We start from the raw sequence: 26,928 nt of genomic DNA, 5'->3' as shown, positions 1-26,928 counted from the left end.
TTTTTGGTAAATAGAATTGTGCTTGATCCGCGAGCCGGCCACAGAGAAAGAAAAAAACATGTCATATACATATGAGGTGTTGAAAAATCACGGATTCTTTTTAGGTGTTATTCTTCCAACATTTAAAGCAAATTTATCTTCTGCAGATTACACTTACACAAAACATTGCAAGATTTTCATGGCTATATAAATAGGCTTTATTCTTCATCATTTCATATTACAAAAAACAAAAGCATCCTCCAAAATCCAATAACAAAAAACATGCTCGACTTCACCGCAGTGCTTGCGTTTATTATATGTTCTCTCCTTCTTGCACTAACCACGAAGCGTAAGAAGTCAAAGAAAACCGTGTCAGTGACTTCCTACACAAGAAAGCTCCCTCTCCCTCCAGGACCCAAATCTTGGCCTTTAATCGGAAACCTACCGGAAATATTAGGGAGGAACAAACCGGTGTTCCGATGGATACATTCTCTCATGAAAGAACTCAACACCGATATTGCATGTATTCGTCTTGCGAATACTCACGTAATACCCGTGACATCCCCGAGACTTGCGAGAGAGATTCTGAAGAAGCAAGACTCCGTTTTTGCCACTAGACCGCTAACGATGGGTACGGAGTACTGCAGCCGCGGGTACTTGACCGTTGCGGTGGAGCCACTAGGAGAGCAGTGGAAGAAGATGAGGAGAGTGGTGGCATCTCACGTGACGAGCAAGAAGAGCTTGATGTCGACACTTCAAAAGATAACCGAAGAGGCCGATGACCTCGTCCGGTATATCAATAACCGTGGTAATGGTAATGGTTTTGGGGTTATTGATCTAAGGCTTGCAGTGCGGCAGTACAGCGGAAATGTAGCTCGGAAGATGATGTTTGGTGTAAGGCATTTCGGTAAAGGAAGTGAAGATGGATCGGGACCAGGCTTTGAAGAGATTGAACATGTCGAATCTTTGTTTACGGTTTTAACTCATCTTTATGCCTTTGCATTGTCGGATTATGTCCCGTGGCTAAGGTTCTTGGACTTGGAAGGCCATGAGAAGGTCGTTAGTGGCGCAATGAGGAATGTAAGTAAGTATAATGACCCTTTTGTCGATGAAAGACTCATGCAATGGCGTAACGGGAAATTGAAAGAACCTCAAGATTTTCTCGACATGTTTATAATGGCGAAAGACGCTGATGGCAGGCCTACTCTGTCGGAAGAAGAGATCAAAGCACAAGTAACGGTATGCATATTTATTGACTTATAGCTATCACAATATATAGTGGCACAATATACAGTGGACCACTTTTCGTGGTCACCAGTCTCTGACGTCATCGGTAATGCGTGTGATGGGTTTAATTTACAAGAGTAATCATTTGTCTTAGGATCGCTATATACATGCCTAGAACTTGGCAATAAAGGTGCATTTATATATGATAAGCAAAACGTTTTTATTTTATTTTAATTTAACTAATTATGTACATTGGACTATTATATATGAAGGAACTGATGTTGGCCACGGTTGATAATCCGTCTAATGCGGCGGAGTGGGCGATGGCGGAGATGATTAACGAGCCAAGAATCATGCAAAAAGCCGTGGAGGAGATTGATATGGTAGTTGGGAAAGACCGTCTTGTTCTTGAGTCAGACCTCCCGAATCTCAACTACGTGAAGGCTTGTGTGAAAGAGGCATTCCGGCTACACCCCGTGGCGCCGTTCAACCTCCCTCACATGTCCACGGCCGACGCTGTGGTGGACGGTTACTTCATCCCAAAAGGAAGCCACATGTTGATTAGTCGTATGGGGATCGGGAGAAACCCTAGCGTGTGGGACAAGCCGCTTAAGTTCGACCCTGAGAGATATTTGGGGAATAACATAGGCGTGGAGCTAGACGAGACAGAGCTCAATATAATATCTTTCAGTACGGGACGAAGAGGATGTATGGGTGCGAACATTGGGTGGCCCATGACGTGCGTGTTGCTTGCTCGGTTGATTCAAGGGTTCACATGGTCACCAGTGGCTGGTGAAAGTAAGATTGATATGTCGGAAAGCAATAATGACCTTTTTATGGCAAAACCCTTACACGCGGTTGCAAAACCTCGTTTAGCTCCACATGTTTATCCAACCTAATTGAAAGAATAAAGTATTAGTACTGTTAATTGCATGTAAAGGGAATGTTGAAATAGTCTCTTTTGAGAGAAAAAAGCTATTAGCAAGGTTAAGATATATCACTAACCATCTTTTTCTTCGTCTAATTGTCAGCCATATGCTTGGTTTGTAGAGAGTCTCTTTCTATTATTGGTGGGGCGTCTCTCTATTGTCGACTGTTTTTATCTTTTCCTTCTTCTATAATATTTTCGCTAATACTTTGTTTACTTTTGCTACTCTGTTAGTTTTCTTCTTTCAAATCTTTGACCTTAGATTTTTGATTACTTAAAACATCAATATTTTGTTGCTTTTTCTATACGTTTAGACTATTAAGAAAACACAATAAATTATTATAAAAATATAATGTAAAAATATTTACGCTGATCTTGATAATTAAATAAAATTCATTATAAGCCTCTAATTTTGTAACAATCTATGAATTTTGATGACTTCATTATTTTTTTTTTTTGATGATTTCAATAAAATATAGAAAGTGATAAGTAAAAAAATTTCAAAACTTTGCTATAGAGTTTTCTATAGTCTTATTGATTATTATTATTATTATTTTTATAATATTGTAAAGTTTTCCAAACAATTTTTATATTTTGCTAATATTTTTGAATAATTTATTTTGTGAAAAGTGTATAAAATCATAAACCAATAACATAATAAATGAGTTCAATTAACAATCCTAAATTCGTTTGTTTTAATTGAATAACATAAAATGTTGATTGACTTTGTCAATTATGAATCAAAGTACCTAAGATTTATGATTTTAACTGACTTTTTACAATTCACAATGTAATAACATTAGATTTTAACATAATGTAACAAAATCTTGACTGAATAACAACATATTCTACTTAATATTTAAAATTAACATAATTCTATTTAAATCATAAACTAATAACACTCCAAAATATAGAAGGATGTTCCTAATTAATTAAATATTGTAGATTCAGCACAATTAATACAAATTTTGATTTATTGCCTTCATGGGATTTCATTATTTATTATCATTTAGTGATTTTGTAACTTGGTGGATTCTTTTCAAAATTGTAAAAGAACAAAATTGACCGTAGATATGGAAAACATTGACAATAAATAAGAGGGATAAGTTGACTCCAACGTGGACATAAAGCTGACGTGGTAAACACGTGGTTTGCACGGAATCTTCTTAATTAAGAAGACGAGTGTCGCGTGTTACTCCGAGACCCCCACGTACCGAAACTACATTCCCACGTGCCTATCCATCTCTCACATATCATATGGACCGTCCGATCCGGTCTATTTGAGTCATTGTATTATAATCCTACGGTTCAGATCAAACTACACTCGATTTGCAATGCGTCTGTCTGGATTATAATAAACGCCGTTATTTCGTTAAAGGTCCTTTCATCATTGACATCGGTCCACTGTCCTACTAGGCAAATAATCCAATACGGGAGTTGTATTGTGCAACCATGCATGCGATAATTTAACCACCACTTAAAGAGTCTTAAACATAGGCCAACATAGACTTAACTACGGTGCACGCGGAACTTAACATGGGTTAAGATACACCCGATAATAGCTCGTCAAATAGTTTAAGCTTAAAGTGACATCAGCATGTTTTTTAAAACCTAGCGTTATATATAATGTCACCTTCTTACGTTAAAGTTCTTCCTTACATCGGACAGCCAGATATATTTCTCCGCCTCGATCCTCGCCCTTGGTTCATAACATTTTGTTGATATATAATTCGAATCTAACGAGGTTTTAATTGATCGGACGTGAAAATCTCATCACCGGAAAAAGATGGCGTATGCAAAAATCGGTTACGGCGGGAGTTATCTGGTGCAACGCGGCGTATTAGAGCATCCGTGTGGATCCGATCACAATGCGAGATCGCTGCTTTCTTCGTCGTTTCCTATCAATCTAGGTGGTAATCGGCGATCTAACGTCGGAACGATCTCGGCGTCGATAGCAGAGGCCGTGACTGAGATAGAGAAACAGAGAGGAGGAGAAAGAAGAAGCGGAGGGAGAAGCAGAGGAGGAGATCGTAGAGCGGTGGAGGCGGAGCGTGAGAAGTTAGACAGGTGGATGAAGGACTCGGTGACGGAGATCGTTAAGAATCTAAGCGAAGCGCCGTTGTTGGTTCATTTGTTCGCCGGAGATAAGGAGGAGGGAACGGTGGTTGTGATGAAAGCGGAGGAATGGGCGGCGGTGAAGGGAAGATGGGAGAGAGGAGAGGCGGAGATGCCGGAGGGAATAGTGTTCGTGGAGCAGTTAGGAGCGGCGGATGAGAGCTGTGGGTGTGGTTTCGACGGTGGAGACGGCACACGTGCGTGGGGGTTGGTGGTGCAAGGGAAAGGAGTCGAGTGTGGGCCGGTTTGTTATCTGCTGAAGACGACACGGGTCGGGTCAGGGTCAGGATCCGGGTCGGGTATGGGGATGAGGTGTACGCATTTCTGCCTAGCAAAGGTGTCGAGTTTTAGGGAGACTAGTGAATCTCAGCTTAGGAATTGTTGGCTTGTGGGAAATTGATAATTCAAAGCCTTTTGGGATTTTATATCATGTACATAAATATATTTGACCAATTTGGGTATCATATCATATTATGATAATTACTATTACCAACATAATTAAGTAAATAAATTAAATAGAGGTTGAATAACACAAATTATAGTAGTTTTTAATGTATTGCAGATTTACAATAAATGTAAAAGTGATTTTGTCAGATACATAATTGAATTAACACAAGATTTCATAGTAATTTTAAGGTTTAAGTCGTTTGGTTTTGTAAAAAAAAAAAAGCTAAAAAGGCCTTGACGAATGTGGTAATGAGCTCACAAAAATACAAAAAGATTCTGAATTTTGAAAAGCCCAAAGTCACTATTCCCTCCAAATCGCGTTTAAGTGTTGTTTGAATTTGAAAAACCAGAAAGATCCCCCAAAGGAAAAGAAAAAAAAAAATTAAGAAAACGCAAAAAAAAAAATGGTTTGTTGTCAGAAATTATTAAACTAGGCACACATCGCGCGCTCTTCTTCTTTTACCTCTTTCTTCTTCTTGTTGAGAGAGAGAGAGAGAGAGAGAGCCCTCATCTCAAATTCTAGGGTCTCTAAATCCCAACATTCAGATCTTTACTAATTGACCATCAGATCTTAAACCCTAGACTCTATCACTCTAACCCTCGATCTCCTCTTTTTGGGTATTGCTCCCTTCGAGGAATCGGAGGATATCTGTAATCACCATTTTCTGGGAGTTTCTCCAATTTATCGAAATTTTGTGGCTTTAATTTTTTTGAGGAATCTTCGAGGGTATCATCTCTGGGTTTTGCTTTTAATTGAGCCGCCATGGAAGAACACGGCGTTATATCTGGAGGGTTTACTCCGATTCCCAGATCCGACTTAAAGGTAACTTCGTCTCTTGTTTTGGTTTATGTTGAACTGATCTCGTTCGTTTGCTCTGACAGACTCTGCTTTTTAATTTCTACGATCTAATTTATACATTGCTTTAACTTTTTTTCCTTCTCGATTTCTGGGATTTTAGATCGGAGGCGGAGGCGATGAATTGGATGAAAGAGAGGAGTTGAATAAAATTCAACCTGTTACACCGACTCTAAATTCAGGTAATTTACTGTTTCTAGTTGAGCCAAAAATTCATTCATTTGTTCATCGTTTTATAATATGGTTTCTATTGAGTTTAAAGTTTAGTAAAGGCATAGTGGCATACAATAGAACCTAAACTCTGATATATATATATACATAAGTCCTCGAAATGTAATTTGAACATCCCTTGCTACAGGTATCACTGGTCATGCTTCTAAAGACATTGAAATAGCCAATGAAATGTCTCACGTTGGTGAAGTTTCAGAGGGCGTTGTTAAAGAAGGGAATAATAATAAGACTCAACTGGTGAGTCAAGAGGTCAAGCTTTCTTCCAGTAAGCTTGGTCTCAACACAGATGCTGACTGTGATAAGCGAGCTTTGCTTAAGAGATGTGATACTGCGGATGCCGTTTCCACCTGCTTGAGTGACGACTTATCATCGGTTTCCTCTTCCAGGAGACACAATACTAAATCTAGTTCGATGGATGTTTATTCAGAGTGTGGGAGTTCCAATGTTCCTGTTGGGGAAAGTGATCCAATGAAGGTCTGGAAAGAAATGAAACAGAACGGGTTTCTCTCTAATCCAAACGGTGGGATTTCAACTACATCAAGCAGCTGTCTTGTCTCATCTTCTCATGGAGGGATCCCGGCTCCAAGGAAACGTGGACGCAAGAGCAAGAATAATAATGACGCTGCAATGCTGAAGAAGAGAAAGATCGAGATTGCAAGGAAGGAGGAAGTTGACAGGTTTGCCAGGCTAGCTGCTCCTAGTGGACTCCTTAATGAATTGAACCCTGGCATTATCAATCATGTGAGAAACAAAAAGCAAGTACTTTCCATTATTGAAAACATTGTCAAGTCTGAAAGAGATGCTGGAAACTTCTATCATTCTACAATGAGGCATAGTAATAGTGCAGTTGGGAGTTCTAGGAAGAACTTGGAAGATGTGAACACTGATACCTCAAGATTTGATTTTAACCAAGGATTCAAGTATGGCATGCCAAAAGATAAGTACTCTATGCGCTACTACGATAAGAAATGTGCACATGATGAGTTCAGTGAAGAAAACAATACAGCTGGGTCGAGGTTTCTGGTGGCAGGTAAGTTCTCAGAAAATGCCAGTTCCTTGTCGAGCCAGGACGCATCAGATCTTAACAGTGCTAGTGTTCTCACTGTTAACGGTATGTTATTTACTCAATACCCAGTTGGCGTGACTTAATACCATTGATATGTGGCTTAGATGAATTTCTTCTTTGATTTGCAGCGGCTACAGTAGCTTCTCAATGGCTGGAATTGCTTCATCAGGACCTCAAAGGCCGTGTTTCTGGTAAACAAAACTCATATTTGATCGTTGATGCTATGAAAACTTCAGTACTTGGCTGTTCTTTAAATCCCCATTTTTGTTCTTTTCAGCTCTTCGGCGTAGCAAGAAGAGAGTTCGTGCAGTTGTTACGACAGAACTACCTTTCTTAATAATGAAAGAGTTCCCATCTGATCAAGAGAATGACCCAACTTTACTCCTCGATGGGGCTTCAAGGGCTTCAACAGTCGATATCCACAAGAACAGATGGTTAACTCTGTTTAACCAACTAGAACACAAGCTATCAGAAGAAGAGTCACAATTGGTAATATAGTTAAGATATCTTCACCACACATCTAACTTTTTATTGGCATCTGATATGGAGTTTGTGAACTCTGAAAATTCAGGAAAGCTGGTTAAACCAAGTGAGAAATCTGCAATCACATTGTGACCAAGGTCTGCAACACTTGAGTTTGAGTTCTGGTCAGAATTTCTTACAGTTAGGGATGCCATTGGACTCTAGGTATGGCCATTTTACTACCTTTTCATCTCATTACCAGTTGAATATGTTTCCCCAATTCGAATTTTTTAGTTTCCTTCTGTCTAAATTGTGTTGCAGAGCTGCAAACTCGCTGATCTCAGATAAGGATTTATTCATTAAAGCAGCTGCAGCATCTATATTCTCGACCTGCAATTTTCTAGAGGAGAACATCGCCTGTACCTGAACACCTTTAAACTTCTGACCAGTATCTGATTTAATCATTTTAGTTGAAAACTTTTCTTAGTTACTTTAGTGTAAACTTTCATAGCAGAGTTTACTTTAGTGTAAACTTTCATAGCAGAGGTTTTCTCTGTAACGTGCATCTGTAACATTAGGAGCAATGCTCATCAGTCTTTTCTTTTCCTTTTTCCTTTTATAGATTCATTTTTCCGGCCATTTTGCTTTACAGTAAGAACCTTAGTATGCTTAATTCGTTAAGATCTGAAAGTTACGAATATCTCTTGTATTAAACAAGGAAGTGATTTTGAGAACAAAATAACTATGTATTGTATTATTATCCAAATATGTTCGGGCTATTCAAAGTTTGGATCTTTCCCTAAGCCTAATTTCCTCAAACCTCACATGGAGTAACTACTACAATTTACATTATGTAACAGTGATCTGGATCTGTAATAAGTTTTTGAGAACCAAGGAGCAGAAATTGGTGTCATTATGTTGTAAACAAGGCTGATTTGTTTAGAGCCAGTTGGAAACCATCTTGTTTGGTGTTGCTTTGGCTGATGGATCTTCTGGAGCTTTAGCCAATGAACGATACTGAAGCTTCACACTCTCTGCGTTGTCCAGCGTTTTCACTACATACCTGCAATAGAGTTTATGTAGCAAATGAACTCCAAGTCATGGAAACATTTATACAAAGGTTGGTATATAGCATTTTGCTCAAGGGTTGCAAAGGTGATGGATGTCTTTATCGGAATGTAGGAAAGTTGCAGGAGAAAGAATCTAATCTTTGTGATATGTATACAAATCAAGTCATAATCAAATAAAGAAATTACACTTTACCAGCCGTTTAAGCATTGAGTTGTCACAACAGCTTCACGGCCAACAAAACGAGGTGGTGTCCTCTTATTCCCCTGATTCATGTTTTACTCTAACGGTTAATAACTCACGCACTCTTCCATTATAAGAAAACACCCACGATAGAAGAATAATGCAGGGAAAAACAGAAGGGACTGACCTTAATTATAACTCGATCTGCCACAGCAAATGGGAAATGATTACTTTTGTTCCTTGAACGACTTGAATGATTCGTGACACCAAATGTGCGTCTCTCCTGTGTTATGGAAAAGAAACCTCTTGTTTGAAACAGAAATAAAATGTGAGAAGTCATAATGATAAGAAGTATTGAATTACTTGATCAAATCCTTCTCGTTTTCTCTTAGATGAATGATTTGACTGTGAATTCTCTTCTCGGCAGAATGCTTGTACAGCAACTCGTAAAGCTGCGAAAATTCCAGCAAAAATAGTTAGAAGAATTTGCTAAGACAGCCAAATACCAAATCGTGAAACAAGTGATTTACTCACTAAGATTTGGGGTTATCGAGTCATCAGAGACAGGCTGCGAACATGTATAGCAAGCTTTCTAGGAGAACAGGACACAGAAAATAGAATTCATAAGCAAAAATTAAAAGACATAAAGCAAACAGCAGAGAGCAAAAGAAGAGCTTGTGATGGAAGAAAGAAAACTATGTACCATCTGTTTAACTTGTTCTATTCCTCCAGCTCCAAAAGTGTGTCCGCAAGGCAAAATCATAGCATCAGCCATCAAAGCCCCTCTACAGTTTGAGCGAATAAAATTATATTTAACCCAAAATAGACCACAAATTACAAACAAGCACGAGCGATACCAATCCAATGGTTTCCAACTTTAAAAGTATCAAAGCTCACCCTAACTTCTTGGCGAGGTAACACTAAAAGTTATCTATAACTCGAAAACCTTATATATGAAAACTATCAGAAAGATCACTACACCAAGCTTCAGAAAGTGCTACATCTTCGTTTCCATTATTGGAGATTTCAAGAGTTACGAACTGAATAATATGATCACAATACCAACTATATATATATATATATATATATATAAAAGAACATACGTTGTAGGATCAGACAAAATGGTCCTCAAAGACTCGATTGAATTGGTGGAAGAAGAAGAAGGGTCTCTTCTGCCGCTGAAATCACACCCATTTTCCACAGCAACTGATGACTCCTCATTCCTAGAAGCAAAAGCTGGTTCCATTGTCTTAAAATGCTGCGAGTAGTACGCTGCGTTATCTTGTCCAACCACTATCACTGCATTACCATTTTAGTCCACTGCCTCAATAATCTCAAAAGTAGAAACTTTTCAAACTAGAAAGACAACAAAAAAAACATAACTTTCGCACTAAAAAGAACTTGTCAGAGTCTCCTACCAGCTCCTGCTGATACAGAATCTTCACCAGCGTCTTTATTCAAGCCGACGTCGCCTTCGTTACCGTCTATGTCATCATCATCGTCTTCTTCTTCAACGTCAACTTCATCCTCGCCGTCGTCCGATCCACCACTGTCGTTAGGGTTTCCGCTAATGGGTTTCTCCGAGTAGAAATTTTGACGGAACTCGAGATGAGGGTGAGGATTAGCTGCGGCGGCTGCTGCTGCTGCCGCCGCGAAATACCGGTGGTGGTCGCCGATAAAAGCAGCGAATTCACGGGTTTTAGGGTCTTGCTCACCGACCCGGAAACGTAACGGGTCAGCATCTTGGACAATCATCGGCGGAGCATTGAACGACGCCGGAGAAAGCCCTTTTCCGGACATGGAATCGAACGATCAAAAAGTTATTAAAAACCCTAAAATTAAGCTAAATTCTATTAGATAGTATGAAGGTTGAATCAGGGTTTGGTTTTAGATTCGTGAAACAAAGAAGGAACTTTAAGGAAGAGAGATGAGTGATGAAGGAAAAAATTTCTCAGCGATCAAATGAAGGAAGAGAAAGAAGAAGTGAGATGCTAAAACGACGACGTTAACATAGAGAAGATACGTGAAATCAAACGGTGTCGTTTCAACCGCAACAAACGTCAGGCTCAGATTCTATAGTATAGGGCCCATGGATCCAAAAGAAAGTGTGCGGAACTTCTTTTAGATTTTTGGATAATAAAGAAAAAAGTCAACTACTAGATTCTTTACTGTCTTTTTTTTTTTGTGTCCGAATATATTTTTACCGGTCTTTTTTTGTGTCGGAAATTTTGTTTACCCTTAATAGAAATTTAGAAGAGAAATACCCTATACACAGCTGCTTTAGTTAACTCTAATATAGAGATATCATCATATACCTATGGATTAAAGTGGAACAGCCAAGAGACTTATGAGTTCTGTGACACCACTACACACATTAACGCTATTGGAACTTGTTCTGTTCTTGACAAACAGTGTCTAGATTTGTCAGGATTAATATGTCATTTTCTTTGGTGTATCCCTATATCAAATATTGATTAAGTAAGTCTTATAACCAGGCTGCTATAGTGGTGTTAGTTCAAACGGATAGTTGTTTTTTAGAATTTTCTGTAAATGACTGCAGCTTTAGCTCTGTTTTTGTTCTAAAAATGTTTTTGTGTTAATCATGTTCCATTATTAAGATCGTGTTACAGTGAGAGGATCCTTGTAAAAAAGAAGAAGAGTAGAGGTACAACCGTACAAGGAATTAGACACTAAATGAGATCATTACAAACTAAATACAGTTTTTTATGTTTATTTATTCTGGAGACTGATCTCTCTGTTCTTTGATGTTCTTAAAGATCTTTGAACTCTTGTCAAAAATCTTTGCTCTTCTGTTATAATCTTTAGGGTCCCTCCCATCATCAGCCCCCATGATAGCTTCCTTCTCAAGGTACTCCAGAGGAGACTGATCTCTCTGTTCTTTAGAGTTCTTGAAGATTTTAGAACTCTTGTCGAAAATCTTTGCTCTTCTGTTGTAATCTGTAGGGTCTCTCCCATCATCTTCCCCCATGATAGCTTCTTTCTCGAGGCATTCCAAAAGCTCCCATACTCCTCTGTTTGCTTCTCCGCCACATATCCCTCTTATTTGAGTCAGCTCCTCCTCTTCCTCCGGCGTAATTGGCTCCATTGCCGCCGCATAACCGGACCCTGAAGCCACACATCTAGCTGTAGAAAACCGCATCTCCTTCTTGGCTTTAAGGCTCAGCTTGGTCTGTGAGATTGCCGAAGCCGAAGCCGAAGCTAGCGTTTTATGAGTTCTCGGATATGGGATGATCTTTGTGCAGGTTTGAGAGATAGCTTCCATCGTTTTGTCTGGTGGTGTTTTATGTTGTAAAGGTTAGGTCTCTTGTTGGTTTTATATATATAAGGTTCGGGTAATGTGACGCATTAACAGACGCCATCATAACACGTGTGTGAGTGGCGATGAGTAAGAGAGTTTTCGAGATTCTCGTGGCTTGTTCTTGTGGCATGTGTCTCGAGATTCTTTTGCCGACCTACTTTGACTCTCTCTTTTCGGCTTTATCCAAGCTCTTTGTTTAGTAAGCTTTACTGTTCAAAATTCAGACACGTTTGTTTTAGTTCTAGAACTTCGTTCGACCTAAAAATGACCCTTTTTAACTATGAATCAGACCGAAAACCTTATCCAAATCTATTCAGTTCGACTCGGTTAAGATTGATTTCTCATAAATGCTGAATTCAGCTCAGAACCAAATCCAAATGACCACAACTAACATTATCTTGAATGCATTTAGCCTGCTCTAGTTTCTGACTTTCTGTAACAAGTTGTATGGAACCTGCAAATTCTATTAGATAGTTTCAAAACTTGATAAGAGCATCTACTGTAAGGAACAACACATTGAGTAGCAAATGGAAAATCTGATAAGTCTACAAACTGCAAAACAAAACGAACTAAAAGATAATAGATATTGCTAGGGACTTGACTAGATGAAAATTCCCAAAATGACAAAAGATGTTGTTCTATCTCAGATGTGCAAACCCTCTTCACAGCCTTTGTGAGGATCACATCTTTTAACTGTTGGAACACAAAAGGCGTATGGAAGATTTGAATTTTAGTTTCCACCTTCATTGATAAACCCTTCTTTGCGGCCTTCAAAGCCAGGACGCAGGAGCTTTTTCTCTCTCTTGGCGATTTTCCGCATCTTGTTCTGTTCAATCCTATCCGCAATATTCCCTGATCTCTTTTGCTGCTTCTCCACCTTGAACTTTTGTTGCCCTTCAACTCTTTCTTTCCACTTCTCTGCGTTCTTCTCGTGTCTCTTCTTTTCTTTGTGGATGCTTTGCTTCAATAGCTTCGGGTCGTCATGGACCTTGATACCTGCTGCTCTGCTTGTAGCTGCCTTCCAAGAGTGCTTCTTTGCAATTACATCACCTTTTTCTGGATCCTTCTTCGCAGCCTCTAACTTCATAGCCCTTTCAAGTTCTTTTGCTTTTGAAAGCCTCCGTTTCTTTTTCTCTTTTCCGTGTTCTTCATCATCATCAATCTTGACATAACCGAATGTAAGGTCCTTAGCAGCCTCTTCCACATCCAACTTGCCCTTACCTTTATCTGCTGACTTATTATCCTCCACAGTCTTCTCCTCAGAAACTGTGTCCCTCTTTCTCTTATTTGGCAGAATCTTCTTCCTTTTTTCATGGCTTCTTGGTCTATCTGAACCTCCACGACCACCTTTGAGCTCATCAATTTTGCGATGCAGGCGTAGCCTCAGCTCCTCATACGTAACAGATTTATCATCCTTTTGTTCATTGTTATCTCTTTCCTCCTCACTGTCATCATCAGGAAGCTCGATACCTGCTTTTTTCATCTCATACCTCTGCCTTCGTAAATCCGCTTTTTCCTTCTTTAGCTTTTGCTTTAATGAAATCCTTTTTTCATCCTCTATCTTTCGCTTCAGCAGATCGAGAGTCGTCAAAGCAGACTTGTCTGGGTCCAACCTATCTCTCCTCGCCTTCTTTAGGTTCTCGTTTGTTTTTCTCTTCGCTTTAGCTTTTTGAGCCTTGCTAAGACCTGGAAACCATTTCCTTTCTGTCTCATCAGGTACGTAGAATCTTGCAGGGATGAGCTCTATTATCTTATCGAAAAATTCAGCATGTTCATGAGTCTTGAAATCTGATTCACAATCAAGATTATCCTTTTTCTTTGCCATCTATAACAATTGCCAAAATCAATCAAAATCAGGAAAATAAAATGCCCTTTTGGAAAAATGACAATAAGAAACTCGTCATTAACAAGTAAAGTTTAGAAGCTATAATTCCTACATCAAAACAGTGGAATCAAGACTGAAAATGGCAGATAAACTAACTACATATTAACTGATAAAGTTACAGTGGCATATTACTCGGATATTCAACAGTTACTGGGTGGGGATCAAAACTTACATCAGTCCCACGAGTATTGGTCATTGCTCTCCACAGAGGAGATTAGCCAAAAAAGTCGCAAATCTCAAGACAAGCTGCAGAGATAACATAGTAGATATTAATCATTGCGAGAGAATACAAACATTACAATAAGTATACTTCTGATATACATCATAGATAACATGCATCATAACTAAATTAGTACAAATACATATCAAAAGACGCTCACAAAGTATATAACAGTTGGATTTATCATCATCCAGGAATTTACCATTTGTTCTAACAACAACATCAAAAGGGAATTTATAAATGTAATTTATGAACCTACAAATCAACATGAAAACTTTCAACAAGATGTCTTTGTTGACACCATATACCAATAAAACCAATTCACAAGTCAAACTAAAGGAAACAAATGATTTTTGAGCAACTAGGCTCATGAACTATTCCATAGAGAAGCAGAAACCCTAAAAACTAATCAAAGAGCAAGTACTCCCACATAACATCAGCTCTGTACAAGTTATAAACTAATGCAGGATGAACAAAGAGAAGAAGAAGCACATAAAAACAAGTACAAGAGTATAAGAAACAACCCTTATCCTAAAAAGACTATAGAAGAAAGTGTACATCCGAAAGACGGAGATGTTAATGTAGAAACAGCTACAAGTTCAAGTTTCATAAGCATATATCAATTAAGGATTCATCATAACTCGTAATTTTAGTCTTGAACAATTCTGACTCCAGAAGAGCTAGACACCTTGATAAACGATAAGAACAAACCCATACGGAAAGGATAAGAATTTACGGAAGAAACAAAGATAAAAGAAGAGAAAAATCACCAGTAGCGACGATGGCGAATCAACGGCGTTGAGAGAAGGTTGAGAGAGAGAGACGAAGACGGTTCGGTGAAGAGCAGAGGTTAGGGTTGAATGGCTTTGTTATTTCCCAAATTTTATAAGGGTGATTATGTAACTTCCAAATTCTAGCGCCCTAACAACGGTTCGGTTTAACGGGGATTCAATTGAAATAAGGTAAACCGGAGATTCAAATCGAACCGAGAAGGTACGCACGAATATGTTGTGAGAAGGAAACTACCTCTTACACGCGTCCACGTGGATTATTCCTCTTCACTCCCCTCTTTTATCAGCTGTTTGTTTCGGTGTTTAAAACGTATTTGAAACGGTATCGTTTGCTTGAGTGTAAAAGCTTCATCGGAGTTTCTTGTCTGTAGCTTTATTCTCCGGCGAGCGATGGCGGTTTCAGCTTTCCGTGGGACGCGGTTACCGTTACTTCACCATTCTCAGGTATACTTGTGTTTTTTTTTTTCTCTATTTCCTCAGTGATTCTGTTTACTTTATCTGCTCTAAAAGGCTTAGCTACCAAAATTGGCAAACTTCATTACTCTCTGCTGAAAATATTGATAGCTTCATTTTGTAGTTTCCCGTAGTGAGAACTGTCTCAGAAAGGTCTAAGAAGGCGATCGGAGGTAGGAATTTGAAGGGTTTTGTCCTTTCGGCCCAGTATTCGCAAAGCCAGGACCTTTTCACTTCTCGCCTTCAAAGTATGATAATTTCATGGTTTCTGTAAAACTTAATCTTACTGTATACTATTTTGATATCACGTTAGGTTTTTTTTTTTCTAATTGGGTTTTGTTCACTGATGTCTGGAATTTTCTTTCAAATCTACACAGTGGAATCACTTTGACTTTTGTGAAGACAATTGATACATGTGCTTGTTGGCATGGCTTTTGATGCAGGCCAGATAGAGAAGTTACCTAAACTGGTGGAGGATATAGTTCAGACATCAATAAACACAGGTCCACGCGGTGTGACACGCCTTGTCCAAGGCGTTCAAGCCTTTGTAGGGGTTGGAGGAGAGTGGCTAAATGATTTATCTAAGGTGACTGTTGCTCGTATATATATGCTCCTAGTAATAAGTTCATAAATTTTGTATGAGTAAGACACTTTACAATTCCTGTCAGCTAAATTTTTGGGTTTCCTTTTTTTTTTTTCCTGCTGGTTTCAAACTATTATCTGATTGTAAATCACTTTCTCGCGTGCTGCAGTCTACAAGCGTGCCTGGTGGATTACCAAGTGAATTGCAGCTTGGTCTACTGTCTCCTCTATATTTGAGGAAACTATTTGAACGCATGGGAGCTACTTATATTAAGCTGGGCCAGGTAAATCATGTTGCTATATGTAGAGGCGTAGAGCATATTGTTCCTATGATGATGCATGTATGTAGTTAGAAACATGTGAAGTGTATGTCTAAAGTAAGCTAAGTTATCAGATTGTTCTTTCTCAGTTTATTTCCCATTCTATTCCATTTAACAATACATAGTAATATATCTTTTGATTTTGTAGTTTATAGCATCTGCGCCAACTTTGTTCCCACCTGAATATGTCAAAGAATTTCAGAACTGCTTTGACAAAGCTCCTCCTGTGCCATTTGAAGAAATTCGTAAAATCTTGCAAGAGGAACTTGGTAAACCCATAGACAGTGTATACGAATATGTTGACCCTACGCCAATTGCATCAGCCTCAATAGCACAAGTATGTTCTTCTGCTTCTGCTTCTGTGATCAAAATTCATTTTGTTCATGTACTATTTTTCTGCTTAAGGGAATCATCATGACCAGGTACATGGTGCAAGGCTTAGAGGTTCCCAAGAGGATGTAGTTATTAAAGTCTTAAAGCCTGGAATAGAAGATTTCTTAGTGGCAGATTTGAACTTTATCTACGTTGTTTCCCGTATATTTGAGTTCCTTAGTCCTGAGTTTAGCCGTACTTCACTGGTAAACACCTCTGTACTTAATTTGCATTTGCTGCTAAGCTACCTCTAAATAATATACCCTATTGATAGGTTGGTATTGTCAAAGATATTCGTGAGTCTATGCTTGAGGAAGTAGATTTCAATAAGGAAGCTCAAAACATTGAGTCATTTAAGAGATATCTTGAAAGCATGGGGTTGACAGGGCAAGCTACGGCTCCTAGAGTGTATAAGTACTGCAGCAGCCGGCGGGTACTTACAATGGAGAGGCTATATGGAGTTCCTCTGACTGATCTAGATTCCATAAGATCACTTGTTTCGAGTCCTGAAAACAGCCTTATTACCGCGCTTAATGTGTGGTATGATCTTTGAATTTCAATATTGACATTAAGATTGTTCCTCCTATAAATGTAGCTGTTAGTAAAATTTATCTTCATGTGATGTAACCTGCAGGTTTGGAAGTTTGCTTGCTTGTGAAAGCTTCCATGCTGATGTACATGCAGGAAACTTATGGCTGTTGCGTGATGGCCGGATTGGGTTTCTTGATTTTGGTAAATCTTACTCTCTCAAACCTAATTAGTGCAACGTTTCTTGCATGTGATTATTCAATTACTCGGAGCACCCCTACTACCTCTGATTAATCTATTAATGCACGAAAATGCAGTCTTTTTCCACAAATCCTCTTCCCCATCTATATTGGTAATTTTTGGTGTATTCAAGTAAGTATCCACTTTTTGGTTTCAGGCATTGTTGGTCGTATATCCCCCAAAACATGGGCTGCCATGGAAGTATTTTTAGCATCTATTGCATCTGAAGAATATGAATCCATGGCTTCTGCTTTGATTCAAATGGGCGCCACAAACAGAGATGTTGATGCCAATGCTTTTGCAAGAGATTTAGAAAAGATGTTCTCATCTATCCAGGCAAGTAAATTTAGTCTTTATGGGCTAACTCTCTGTTATCAGCTGCATCTGTTCAGAGGAACCAGCGTGATTTGCTTTCAGTATTCTAATGCACAACAAATACAAGATCTTCCGTTAATCTTATGGAGACAAGTGAATCTCTTCTTGCAGGAACTAGATACAGAAATAGTAGTGGCTACAGCACGTGGAACAAATTCGGACACAACTGCTGTTGCTGCTAACGTAATTATGGATGAGAGACAGATGAATACACTTTTCCTCGACCTGGTAAGCACTAATTAGATGTAACTTTAAGGATTTTTTTTTGGGTTTAAAAGTTACACTAATCTAAGTTAAGATAACCCCCAGTCTTAGCTTCAAGGAGTGCATACAAATAAACAGAGTTTTTCTTCCTCTTGTAGGTCCGTGTTAGCGAATCATATGGCCTTAAGTTCCCAAGAGAGTTTGCACTTCTATTGAAGCAGCTTCTGTATTTCGATCGATACACGAGACTTTTAGCCCCAAACCTGAACATGCTGCAAGATCAACGTATCTCTATTGCATCCAACAAGCGGATGAATCGATACAAGGACAGCTTCAACTGAATTTAGACAGATATACTTCGTTAAACCTATTCAAACTTACTTTTTATTTATTTTACTAGTGGTAAAGTTATAGTAGATTGATTAAGTGAGGAATGATGATAAATTCAATCTTGTTACAAACATATCATAAGATTCATGACTATATACAATAGATGAGCAATATCTGCTTCTTCTTTTTTGTATAATTTTGCACAAGTGTAGTTTCTACTTTAAACAAAAGTGCAGAAACAAATCTTTTAACCTATACACAGATTTGAAAAAAAGAATGATAAGCCAATGGCAAAACTCTCTATCTCAGAAGCACATAGTTCTCGTTGCTTCATCAGAAGCAGAGATCTATGCAGAAGGAGGACGCTGTGAAGCTTTAAAGACTTGGCTTACAGTAGAATATCCCATTAGTCGGTGAAGCGGAGAGCCTCTAGCCGCAGGTAGCTCCTCATCCTGAACAGAGGAGCTCAACTTTTCATGCTGGGAGGGAGCTTTGTCTCTGGAAGAATCTGATATTGAATTGCTATTTCTACGAACATTTATGTCATGTGGTACGGCAGGAATTAAATGAGTTCCCGATTGAAGTGAGAATCTGAGAACAGTGGTGCAAGTGCCGCATCTGAGAAGATGATGCTTTCTCTTGAAGACGAGAAAGTCTACAGGAAGCTGCAGGTGTTCTGAGCACCTGTAACAGCTGACGAAAGGTGCCCCACCGGCTGTTGGACGAACATGACGTTTGGCCACCCGTTGTCTCTCTTTAAGACGACGGGTCTGTAACTCATGGTGGTGAACAGCATGTCTGTTACGCTGATGATCCTCCATATCTGAGACTATCTCGTGGCTCCATCTCGGTTGATACTCAGATTGTTCCATCAGTCTCTGTGGACTTGCAGAATATGAACTGTAAGAATTATGAACCTGACCTGATTTCCAACCGCCATGGTTTCTTCTGTCCATCTCTCCTGAGATCCTACCCCCTTGGCCCAGACCTCTTTCCCTTGGGTTGTTGTGATACATATAGTCTACAAATTCGTGGTTCATTCCTCCAGCGTAGGGAGGCATTTGAAGCGAGTGTGCACGGGAATAGCGATCAAACTCATCATGTGATGGATATGAAGGGCTTACACGTGTGTATGGTTCTCTCGGATAGAAAGGCGCGTCAGGCCGAAGTTGTTCTGTCACATATCTCCTCCCTTGTCTACCAAGACGCCCTCCTGGTCCCTCTAGTTGCAGAGACCTGTTCTGATGCCGTTCGTTGTATGTGCTTATCCCATTGCGCCTATTCTCAAAGAAAGTGGAGGAAGAACTAGCGCCTTCCTCCTTATAATTCCCAGAATATCTAGGCATCTCAAATTTGTCTGATCTTAGTTTCTGAAGAGCATACCACTGTTCAGGTTCATCGAGAAGTTCATCTTCCCTTTCGTCAGACGAAGACTCACTCCCATCATAAGCAGAAGAAGTCTTGTTTGCAGAATAATCAAGTCGGCTTTGCTTCTCTTCGACAGGGGAAGTATCAGGTGAGATCTCAGCATTACCAGATGAATTACTTGCTCTTGCAGCCACCGCATCATAAGCAGAAGAAGTCTTGTTAACAGGATAATCAAGTTGGGTTTGCTTCTCTCCAACAGGGGAAGCCTCTGGTGAGATCTCAGCATTATTAGATGAATTACTTGTTCTTGCAGGTACCGTATCATACGCAGAAGGAGTCTTGTTTGCGGGAAAATCAAGTGGGCTTTGCTTCTCTTCAACAGGGGAGGCATCAGGTGAGATTTCAGCATTATCAGATGAATTGCTCGCTCTTGTAGCCTCTACATGATCAACACTGAAGCATCCAGAGCTACTAGCCCCAGATCCTGCAGCTTTTGACATGGTGTTCATCACATCAGAATTCAATCTGTAGTTGTCTTCTCCTTCATCCTTCTCAGATAATGAAGGTTCCTGCCGTTGAATTTCATTTGTTTCATTCCCATTGGATAAGTCTAAGCCACCAAGGTCCTTCTCCGTCGACTCCATGGGTGAATTCCTACTCTTCTCATACTCTTGGCTCGAGGAACGCTTAGAGGATGCCGGAAGAACCGCGTCCTGCCCCGAGCTGCTGGACACATTGTCAGGCTCGCTTGGCGGCTCATTGGTTTGAGCCCTGTCTGTCTCTACCGCACTTGGTGCACTAATTGGAGCAATGTTCCGCCTTTTCGCTGAAGCAAAGAAGCAACAAACAAGTTAAATAAATGAAAGAAAGATCATGCCATAAACACACAGTTGGTTTGATGATATCAGACAAAGCAAAGATTAAACTGAGAAAGCCAAACAGATGAACAAACCAGGAACAAAACAAAGCCAGATTCGGAACCAGAGTTAACATTTCAATAATTAGAGGCAAAACAGGAAAATGGCAAGTTAGGAAAAAAAAAGGCAAAGACCTTGAAGAATGGCGGAGCAACCACCACACTGATAAACAGGAACATCTTCGTCTTCCTGAAGAATCTTTAAGCACTTGGGACACTTCACCAACCTGATTTTCTTACCCGTCTGGCTCGCCATTGCTTATACCAAAACTCGATGACTTAATTCTCTGACTTGCTAATCAGAGAGAGTCCTCATCAACAGAACCCAGAACCCCTCAATAAACACAGAGACAGAGAGAGAGAGAGAGGAGAACCAAAAGAAAAGAATGAAACTTTGTGAGGTTGTTCAAGTTTCTAAGAGAAAATAGGAGGAGGGGAGACCAGAGGAAGAAGGTCAACGCGGTCTGACTTTTGAAAACTTGGGTTGAAGAGGAGAAAGGATTGGGAAGAACCACGGGCCTGAGAGCTGGTTACGGATCCGGGTCGGAATGAAGAAAAAAAAATATAGAATGGCGAGAAGAAGGAAAGATTACATGATTGAAGAAGCCATATATGAGATTGTAAGATCTCTACACAGAAGTAGAAGTAAAACTCTTTTTGCAGAGACTTATAACCAGAGAGAGAGAGAGAGAGAAAGAGATTGTGAAAGAAGGAAACCCAGAAGTTTAAAGATTATATAGAGAGAGAGAAGAAAACTTCTTGTCGTGGGGGCGAAGTAGAAGAAGAAGAAGAAGAAGAAGAAGATGAATTTTGAGAGAACAGAGACAAAACAAAAGTTAAATAAAAACCAAAATCGTTGGACGGACACTTTATTTATTTTATTTTAGTTTAACTTTGGTCTCACTTTCCTATAATTTCCTCTCAGAAAAGTCTCTATTTTTCCGTGTCTATAAAGTTTTTGTCATTTTAATATATTTTTGAGGAATTTTTTTGATATCTTTTTTTTATGTCCCGGTAACTTTTGTAAGTCAATTAGACACACACAAAACAAAACAAAAAGACACCAATGACTCATTCTCTGATTACATTTTTTCTCTTAAACAAAACCCATTTGTTTGATAATTCCAAAATATTGGCCTAAATATTATTGGAAAGCAATTTGCAACAGAGCTCTGTTTAAAAATAGAAGAAGATAAACACTAAACTGGTTCACTTAATTTTGAAAAAAAAAAACAAAACAAAAAGAAACCGGATAAGAGTTATAACAATGGAATGGCGTTATTATTATTAATGTCGGCGCCTGTTTCATTTATTTTGGATAGAGAAATGTTTTTAACCCCCAGCTTCCTTCTTCTTCTTCTTCTTTCTACTACATCTACATCTACATTCATTACTTCATCCCATTACTTTTACCATTGCCGATTCTTAAATATTTTCTGACAGTTGAAGCACCCTTTTGTAAAAGAAATATAGTTCTATTGATGTTTTGGATATTTTTTTAGTTTTAAGGTTCCTAAGGATCTGACGAAAAAGAACATAATGATTTCGTCCTTTTATACATCACTGGTCCAATTTTAACTGACATTTTTTTCAAAATCTTTTTTAATTTTTGTAATGAGAACTCACTAGCAAGTAGCAAGCCGTGAGTGTTTCAATCACTTTTCATTCTAACCATACAATTTGAGTCTTTGCTTCATAACCTTTTTATAGGTACGAAAATGAAACCAAATCTTCCAGCTATACAAAGAAACTCGAAATCAATGGCAGTGTAACACAAGAACAGTCTTTAAAAGATGGTACACTCATCTCCAGACTCCAGCTGATGTTACTATCAAGCTATAGACGTTTGATTAATAAATGAACTAAAGTACTCGCTAGATTAGTAGTATGTAGTATTAACATTCAACTTATATTATTACATTGATTTTTAGTTAACATTCATTGTATATTATGCTCTCTACCAAAATATGAAAAATAACTAACGTAATGACTCGGTCTTTTATCGTTTTGTGCTGTCTAAAGTTTTTTTTTTTCTTTTCTAAATTGGATGTGTGCTTCTGAAAAAGTCAACCTTTGTTGTGGTGTCCCCTATTTCCTTATAGACGACTTAGATGCTACTTCTATATTTGTTTTTCTCTGCATAATCCAATGACTACGGCTACGGGGATACGACTCTCAGACCAAACCAAATCATATCAAATCAAATTCGATACCATTCGCCAGAGTCTACGGCTTACACAAGTTTGATCATCCATGTATTGACTCTTCTATATATTAGAGCTTGGGAAAAATCTCCACTTTGGACCACTTCATTTGTTTATATATGTTAATCCCTCTATATATTGCAAATTGTTGTAACCTAAACTTCAGGACATGGACAAAAAAAAAACTATCTTACTTAAAAAAGTCAAAACTATATTCTTTCAATTTATGTATAAAACATAATATCGGAGCGTCAACCCTCGTTGACTATATTCATATATACACATTGTCACATTGATATTTTTTGTTTCTTTTGAAATCGGAATTATAGGTATTGATTTCTTTTAGTTTTTGGTTTATAATATCATTTTTTTTAACTCAAAATAGTAAAGTTCTTACAAATTAAAAAAAACTCTGTGATGAAAGAGTTTCATATATTTGCTGATCAACGCTTCTCATCATAATTGGGATACTATAGACAACCCAAATAACTAGAATATCAACTTCTTCTACATATGTTTTGGAGATGAATTACAGAATCAGTCTAAAGTTTTACTTTGAAATCTCCCGTGTTATATATACATATTTTTTCTTTTAAAGAAGATTCATAGCAAAAATCATTAAAAATAATTATTTCACACCTGAAAAGAAAAAGAAAAAAAAAGATTGTATAGTTAATACACGTCTTTAATTAAGAATATATGTCATATGAAACCATTAAGAATCAAAAGAAAAAAAGTAAGATAAAAAGGGTCCATATACTACTAACCTTTTTCTATGAGCAATCTTTTTAGATTTTATTATAATTGATGATTTGTTGTATCTCTTAACTAATAAAGTTCGTAAGCCAGCAGTCTTGTAAAGTCGTTTCACACACACACACATGACACATGCAATCACATTTACAACTTAATACAACCAAGAAATAAAGTAAGCCACAATCGCATTCAATTAGTTTCTAGTATTTGCATGCGCGTAACATAAAGTACGCGTTCGAGCTCGAGCATACATCATCATATATCGTTACGTTTACATATGGAGGAAACAAATAAAAAGAAGTTTTTTTTTTTTTGGTAAAAGGTTAAATTAAATAAAAAGACGTTAGTAGAGCTTGAAAACATTTTTCATTTTTTTATTGTAAGTTATGAAACAAAGTCATGGTGAACATGACCAATCTTTGTGTTATATAGTCATGAGATGTTATTATAGTATTTAAATCTTTTTTTTGGGTAATTATAGTATTTTTAAATCTAAAACAATAAAAATATAGTTTGACCAATACATAAAAGTTTCAACACCAAATAGAATTCGAGAAAAATACTTATATAGACGGAGTATAATAAAGAAAACCAGACTCGTTCAACTTTGATTTGTTCTGTCTCTCTAGTCTAGATTTAGTTTAAAGTTGTAATTTTCATCTTTTCTCACTGTCTTGGGCGACTTCTAGTTTTTTTTTTTAAAATCGACAAAACATTATAAAGCAGGAATAAATTCGTCATAATAATTGAGTCCTCCTTATTAGGATTGAAACTTTTTTTTTTTTTTTTTGAAGTACTTTTTCACATTAACTCCAATTCGTGCATTGAGAGAGTCAACCAAATTTGAGATATTGGAGGATTAGGTTTATGTTTGGCTTTTGACTTTTTCTTCTCTCGTTTTTAATTACTTAGGCTTTACGTCATCATTACATAAGCATTAAATAAAACTCCAGAGAGAAACACCTGTAGATACCCTACTTTTACACAAACACATATACAAAAGCATTTTGCGAGCTATACTTTAATATAAATTGCATTTATTACTAAAGAATTTGAAGATTTAATTTAATGTCTGAGAAGGACCATCACACAAAATGACTCAAGCAGAATAAGGCAAAGAAAGACATTAAGACTACTACAACGAGTAAACAAAAGATAGAGAATTCACTCCAACTCACACGACCATGATTGTTTGTTGTTGCTTGTTATTGTTTCCCGAGAGAAACCGCAGAAGCTCTCTGTATCCGCTTTTGTAATGATCCAGCGTGAAACAAAGCTGTCTTATCGCTTCACGTTTCTCTTCCTCTCCTTCTTGTATCGCCTTCCTCTGCAACTCTGCTTGCTTCTCCAGTTCTTTAACCGTAGCTCTCAGTTCCTCCACGGTGTTCTTGACATTCCTCTGCAACTCTGCTTGCTTCTCTAGCTCTTTAACCGTAGCTCTCAGTTCCTCTTCAGTGTTCTTGGCATTTCCTGATTCAGACACAAGCTCAGTCTGCTTAAAGCGCAGCTGGTTAAGTTGCTCCTCCATTTGCTCAATTTGGATATCTCTTGACCTCATCTCTGCTTTTAGACTGTCCACTTCAGCACATACTCCATCTTTCTCTGCCATTAACATGTCGTAGTTCAGCTTGTGTTTGTCGAAATCCTTGTTCAATGCTTCAGTATGCTCACCTCGAGAGGCCAGGTCTGTCTTCAATGCATTGATTTCAGCTTGCAACTCAACCTCTTTTCTCTGCATCTCTACATCAGAATGCCGAAGCTGATCTTCCAATACCTCGTTGCGTGATTCAAATTCTTTAACCCAAGCTTCAAAGAAAGCCTGATTCGCTAACAAACCAGCAATATCAGTCTGCAGTTTTGTTTTCTCAGTAGAGAAAGTTCCCTGACAATCACACAACATATCCCTTAGCTTTGAGATCTCAGCATCTGACACATCTAAACATTCCCTACTCACTTCAAGCTCATTCACTAGATTCTCAAATTTGAAACTTGAGTAAGAGAGCTTAGTTTCCAAATCAACAATCTGTCTCTGCATCTCCAGAACTCGGGTTTTCTCAGTCTCAATAGCCACATCCCTACTCTCAATTTCTCTCTGTGCAGCTTCAAGCTCAGCACGTAGATTCTCAGAAAGCAGAACAGCAGACTCTCCCTTCTCAACCTCGCCCTTGAGCTTCTCAATCTCTTGTCGAGATTCTTGGAGCCTCAAACTCGTAGTCAGTAGCTCTTCCTCGGACTGGACATATTCCTTCAAGAGTTCTTCATAATCCATTTGTTTCCCAGCAGCTAAGTCATGGCTATCCATGGCCCCTGGTGAGACCAGGTGGTGGTTAAGAGAAGAGTAAAAAGCCTCAGTTTCCGATTCCGAGTCTAACTCGGAATAAGAAGAGTCAGAATCATGGTTGCGAGAAACATCAGAACTTCCATGATAAAAGTTGATAGCTACAGGTATTGTATCAGACTTTGGAGTTACAGGAGAAGAGTCATTCTGTTCTGAAACTTTGACAGTTGATGTATATAATAAGAGACTTGTTTTGTTTCAACAGAAAAAGAATAATAATAACACAACCCAAGTAAGACCGTATCTATACATACCTGAAGAGATTTCCACGAAAGAGTTAGAATTGTGTGGCCAGCCACATGAATCATCTGGTACCTCCATCTCTGAAGTTAGAAAGAAAGGGGTTGATTAAACAATGGATCAAGCAAATATATCAAAACGTTTTAGAGATTAATAGCTAATATATGAATAAGAGGTTGAGATATAGGTAAGATATACCAGGATACTCGTCTCAGATTTAGGTTTATCAAAAACAGATTAATATTTATCTCGGATTCTCAGTAATATAAATTAAAAAAAAAAAGAATTAATAATTGTCATATATATAGTCTAGGAATATTATCCTGAAGAGCTAAACAAATTTTTCTAATCGAAAATCTCGTGAAAAAAAAAATAGGGTTTCTTCTTAGATCTCTCACAATTCAATTTTATTTTTTTGGAGTACCTATGTACACAGAATCAAGAGCTCGTTGAATAGGGAAAAGTAAAAAGTTTTGGAACAATTTTGATCACCAAATGAAGAAAATACAAGAAGCCAGACAAAAAGACCTTCCACAAATCTCAGAGAGAAACAGAGTGAGTAACATATATCATAATATCTGCTAGAAACAAAAAAAAAAAAATCGAACAGAAACAAGCAAAGATCTAAACCTAGAATTTTGAAAAGGACCAAAGTAAACTGACCTTTAAAATTGATATGATCGAGGGAAACAAAAACGCAGGTTTACAGGGAAAAAAAGGGTGAAAACAGGGGAAAGGTTTATATAAGCAGTAGTAGAGGATTCAAAATCTAGGGTTACAAGTAACGAAGCAAGCAGAAGGTGGAAAGTGTTTAAAAGTGAGAGACAAAAGAGGAGGGAAGATTTGTCGGATAGCGAAGAGAAAGTGGCGCTCTTTAGGATTCAAATGTTTGCCATTTTCTTCATCTTTGTCAATTCTGACAGTC

General features: G+C 38.1%; 9 protein-coding genes across 17 annotated transcripts; 4 read left to right on the top strand and 5 right to left on the bottom strand.

Annotated features, from left to right (window-relative positions):
* The first annotated feature begins 242 nt into the window (after nucleotides 1-242).
* On the top strand, nucleotides 243-2,352 carry LOC17881204 (phenylalanine N-monooxygenase). Its single transcript, XM_006289589.2, has 2 exons — nucleotides 243-1,218; nucleotides 1,479-2,352. Exons 1-2 carry the CDS (start codon nucleotides 262-264, stop codon nucleotides 2,103-2,105), a joined length of 1,584 nt encoding a protein of 527 aa, XP_006289651.1. The 5' UTR covers nucleotides 243-261; the 3' UTR covers nucleotides 2,106-2,352.
* An 811-nt stretch (nucleotides 2,353-3,163) lies between these two features.
* On the top strand, nucleotides 3,164-4,767 carry LOC17883825. The gene has a single exon (XM_006289707.2). It carries the CDS (start codon nucleotides 3,921-3,923, stop codon nucleotides 4,647-4,649), a length of 729 nt encoding a protein of 242 aa, XP_006289769.1. The 5' UTR covers nucleotides 3,164-3,920; the 3' UTR covers nucleotides 4,650-4,767.
* Nucleotides 4,768-5,134: 367 nt separating this feature from the next.
* On the top strand, nucleotides 5,135-7,930 carry LOC17882894. The gene is made up of 7 exons (XM_006286427.2): nucleotides 5,135-5,519; nucleotides 5,656-5,734; nucleotides 5,911-6,894; nucleotides 6,978-7,040; nucleotides 7,127-7,338; nucleotides 7,421-7,536; nucleotides 7,633-7,930. The coding sequence occupies exons 1-7, from the start codon at nucleotides 5,460-5,462 to the stop codon at nucleotides 7,736-7,738; spliced, it is 1,620 nt and encodes a 539-aa protein (XP_006286489.1). The 5' UTR covers nucleotides 5,135-5,459; the 3' UTR covers nucleotides 7,739-7,930.
* Nucleotides 7,931-8,036: 106 nt separating this feature from the next.
* LOC17883929 (U-box domain-containing protein 62) lies at nucleotides 8,037-10,502 on the bottom strand. Its single transcript, XM_006287934.2, has 8 exons — nucleotides 9,981-10,502; nucleotides 9,666-9,861; nucleotides 9,266-9,347; nucleotides 9,097-9,154; nucleotides 8,926-9,014; nucleotides 8,750-8,845; nucleotides 8,575-8,645; nucleotides 8,037-8,374 (listed from the first exon to the last, which is right to left on the bottom strand). Exons 1-8 carry the CDS (start codon nucleotides 10,360-10,362, stop codon nucleotides 8,251-8,253), a joined length of 1,098 nt encoding a protein of 365 aa, XP_006287996.1. The 5' UTR covers nucleotides 10,363-10,502; the 3' UTR covers nucleotides 8,037-8,250.
* A 695-nt stretch (nucleotides 10,503-11,197) lies between these two features.
* On the bottom strand, nucleotides 11,198-11,848 carry LOC17883898. Its single transcript, XM_006288690.2, has one exon. The coding sequence runs from the start codon at nucleotides 11,843-11,845 to the stop codon at nucleotides 11,297-11,299; it is 549 nt and encodes a 182-aa protein (XP_006288752.1). The 5' UTR covers nucleotides 11,846-11,848; the 3' UTR covers nucleotides 11,198-11,296.
* A 476-nt stretch (nucleotides 11,849-12,324) lies between these two features.
* Nucleotides 12,325-14,844, bottom strand: LOC17881830 (ribosomal RNA-processing protein 14). Of its 2 annotated transcripts, none has more exons than XM_006287908.2 (3): nucleotides 14,757-14,844; nucleotides 13,939-14,012; nucleotides 12,325-13,706 (listed from the first exon to the last, which is right to left on the bottom strand). In XM_006287908.2, exons 2-3 carry the CDS (start codon nucleotides 13,960-13,962, stop codon nucleotides 12,612-12,614), a joined length of 1,119 nt encoding a protein of 372 aa, XP_006287970.1. In that variant the 5' UTR covers nucleotides 13,963-14,012; nucleotides 14,757-14,844; the 3' UTR covers nucleotides 12,325-12,611. The 2 variants fall into 2 exon arrangements, with proteins under 2 accessions (XP_006287970.1, XP_006287971.1); XM_006287909.2 differs by lacking the exon at nucleotides 14,757-14,844 and adding an exon at nucleotides 14,628-14,646.
* A 265-nt stretch (nucleotides 14,845-15,109) lies between these two features.
* On the top strand, nucleotides 15,110-18,367 carry LOC17883423 (uncharacterized aarF domain-containing protein kinase At5g05200, chloroplastic). The gene is made up of 11 exons (XM_006287390.2): nucleotides 15,110-15,221; nucleotides 15,355-15,478; nucleotides 15,674-15,816; nucleotides 15,983-16,096; nucleotides 16,281-16,469; nucleotides 16,555-16,710; nucleotides 16,779-17,044; nucleotides 17,139-17,236; nucleotides 17,430-17,608; nucleotides 17,759-17,875; nucleotides 18,010-18,367. Exons 1-11 carry the CDS (start codon nucleotides 15,168-15,170, stop codon nucleotides 18,190-18,192), a joined length of 1,623 nt encoding a protein of 540 aa, XP_006287452.1. The 5' UTR covers nucleotides 15,110-15,167; the 3' UTR covers nucleotides 18,193-18,367.
* On the bottom strand, nucleotides 18,286-21,224 carry LOC17883018 (protein ENHANCED DISEASE RESISTANCE 4). Its single transcript, XM_006289493.2, has 2 exons — nucleotides 20,601-21,224; nucleotides 18,286-20,375 (listed from the first exon to the last, which is right to left on the bottom strand). The coding sequence occupies exons 1-2, from the start codon at nucleotides 20,719-20,721 to the stop codon at nucleotides 18,529-18,531; spliced, it is 1,968 nt and encodes a 655-aa protein (XP_006289555.1). The 5' UTR covers nucleotides 20,722-21,224; the 3' UTR covers nucleotides 18,286-18,528.
* A 3,216-nt stretch (nucleotides 21,225-24,440) lies between these two features.
* Nucleotides 24,441-26,770, bottom strand: LOC17881588 (protein NETWORKED 4A). 8 transcript variants are annotated; one of them, XM_006287638.2, is made up of 3 exons: nucleotides 26,667-26,770; nucleotides 26,018-26,086; nucleotides 24,441-25,921 (listed from the first exon to the last, which is right to left on the bottom strand). In XM_006287638.2, the coding sequence occupies exons 2-3, from the start codon at nucleotides 26,082-26,084 to the stop codon at nucleotides 24,600-24,602; spliced, it is 1,389 nt and encodes a 462-aa protein (XP_006287700.1). In that variant the 5' UTR covers nucleotides 26,085-26,086; nucleotides 26,667-26,770; the 3' UTR covers nucleotides 24,441-24,599. The 8 variants fall into 8 exon arrangements, with proteins under 8 accessions (XP_006287700.1, XP_006287699.1, XP_023637509.1 ...); XM_006287637.2 differs by having other exon boundaries at nucleotides 24,441-25,915; XM_023781741.1 differs by having other exon boundaries at nucleotides 24,441-25,732; nucleotides 26,667-26,769.
* Between the last annotated feature and the right edge of the window lie 158 nt (nucleotides 26,771-26,928).

The sequence above is a fragment of the Capsella rubella genome, unplaced genomic scaffold (genome assembly GCF_000375325.1).
Source record: "Capsella rubella cultivar Monte Gargano unplaced genomic scaffold, Caprub1_0 scaffold_6, whole genome shotgun sequence".
In the NCBI taxonomy this organism is placed as follows: Eukaryota; Viridiplantae; Streptophyta; class Magnoliopsida; order Brassicales; family Brassicaceae; genus Capsella; species Capsella rubella.
Note: the sequence above shows the minus strand (reverse complement) of the source record. Positions and strands in the feature narration are given on the sequence as shown.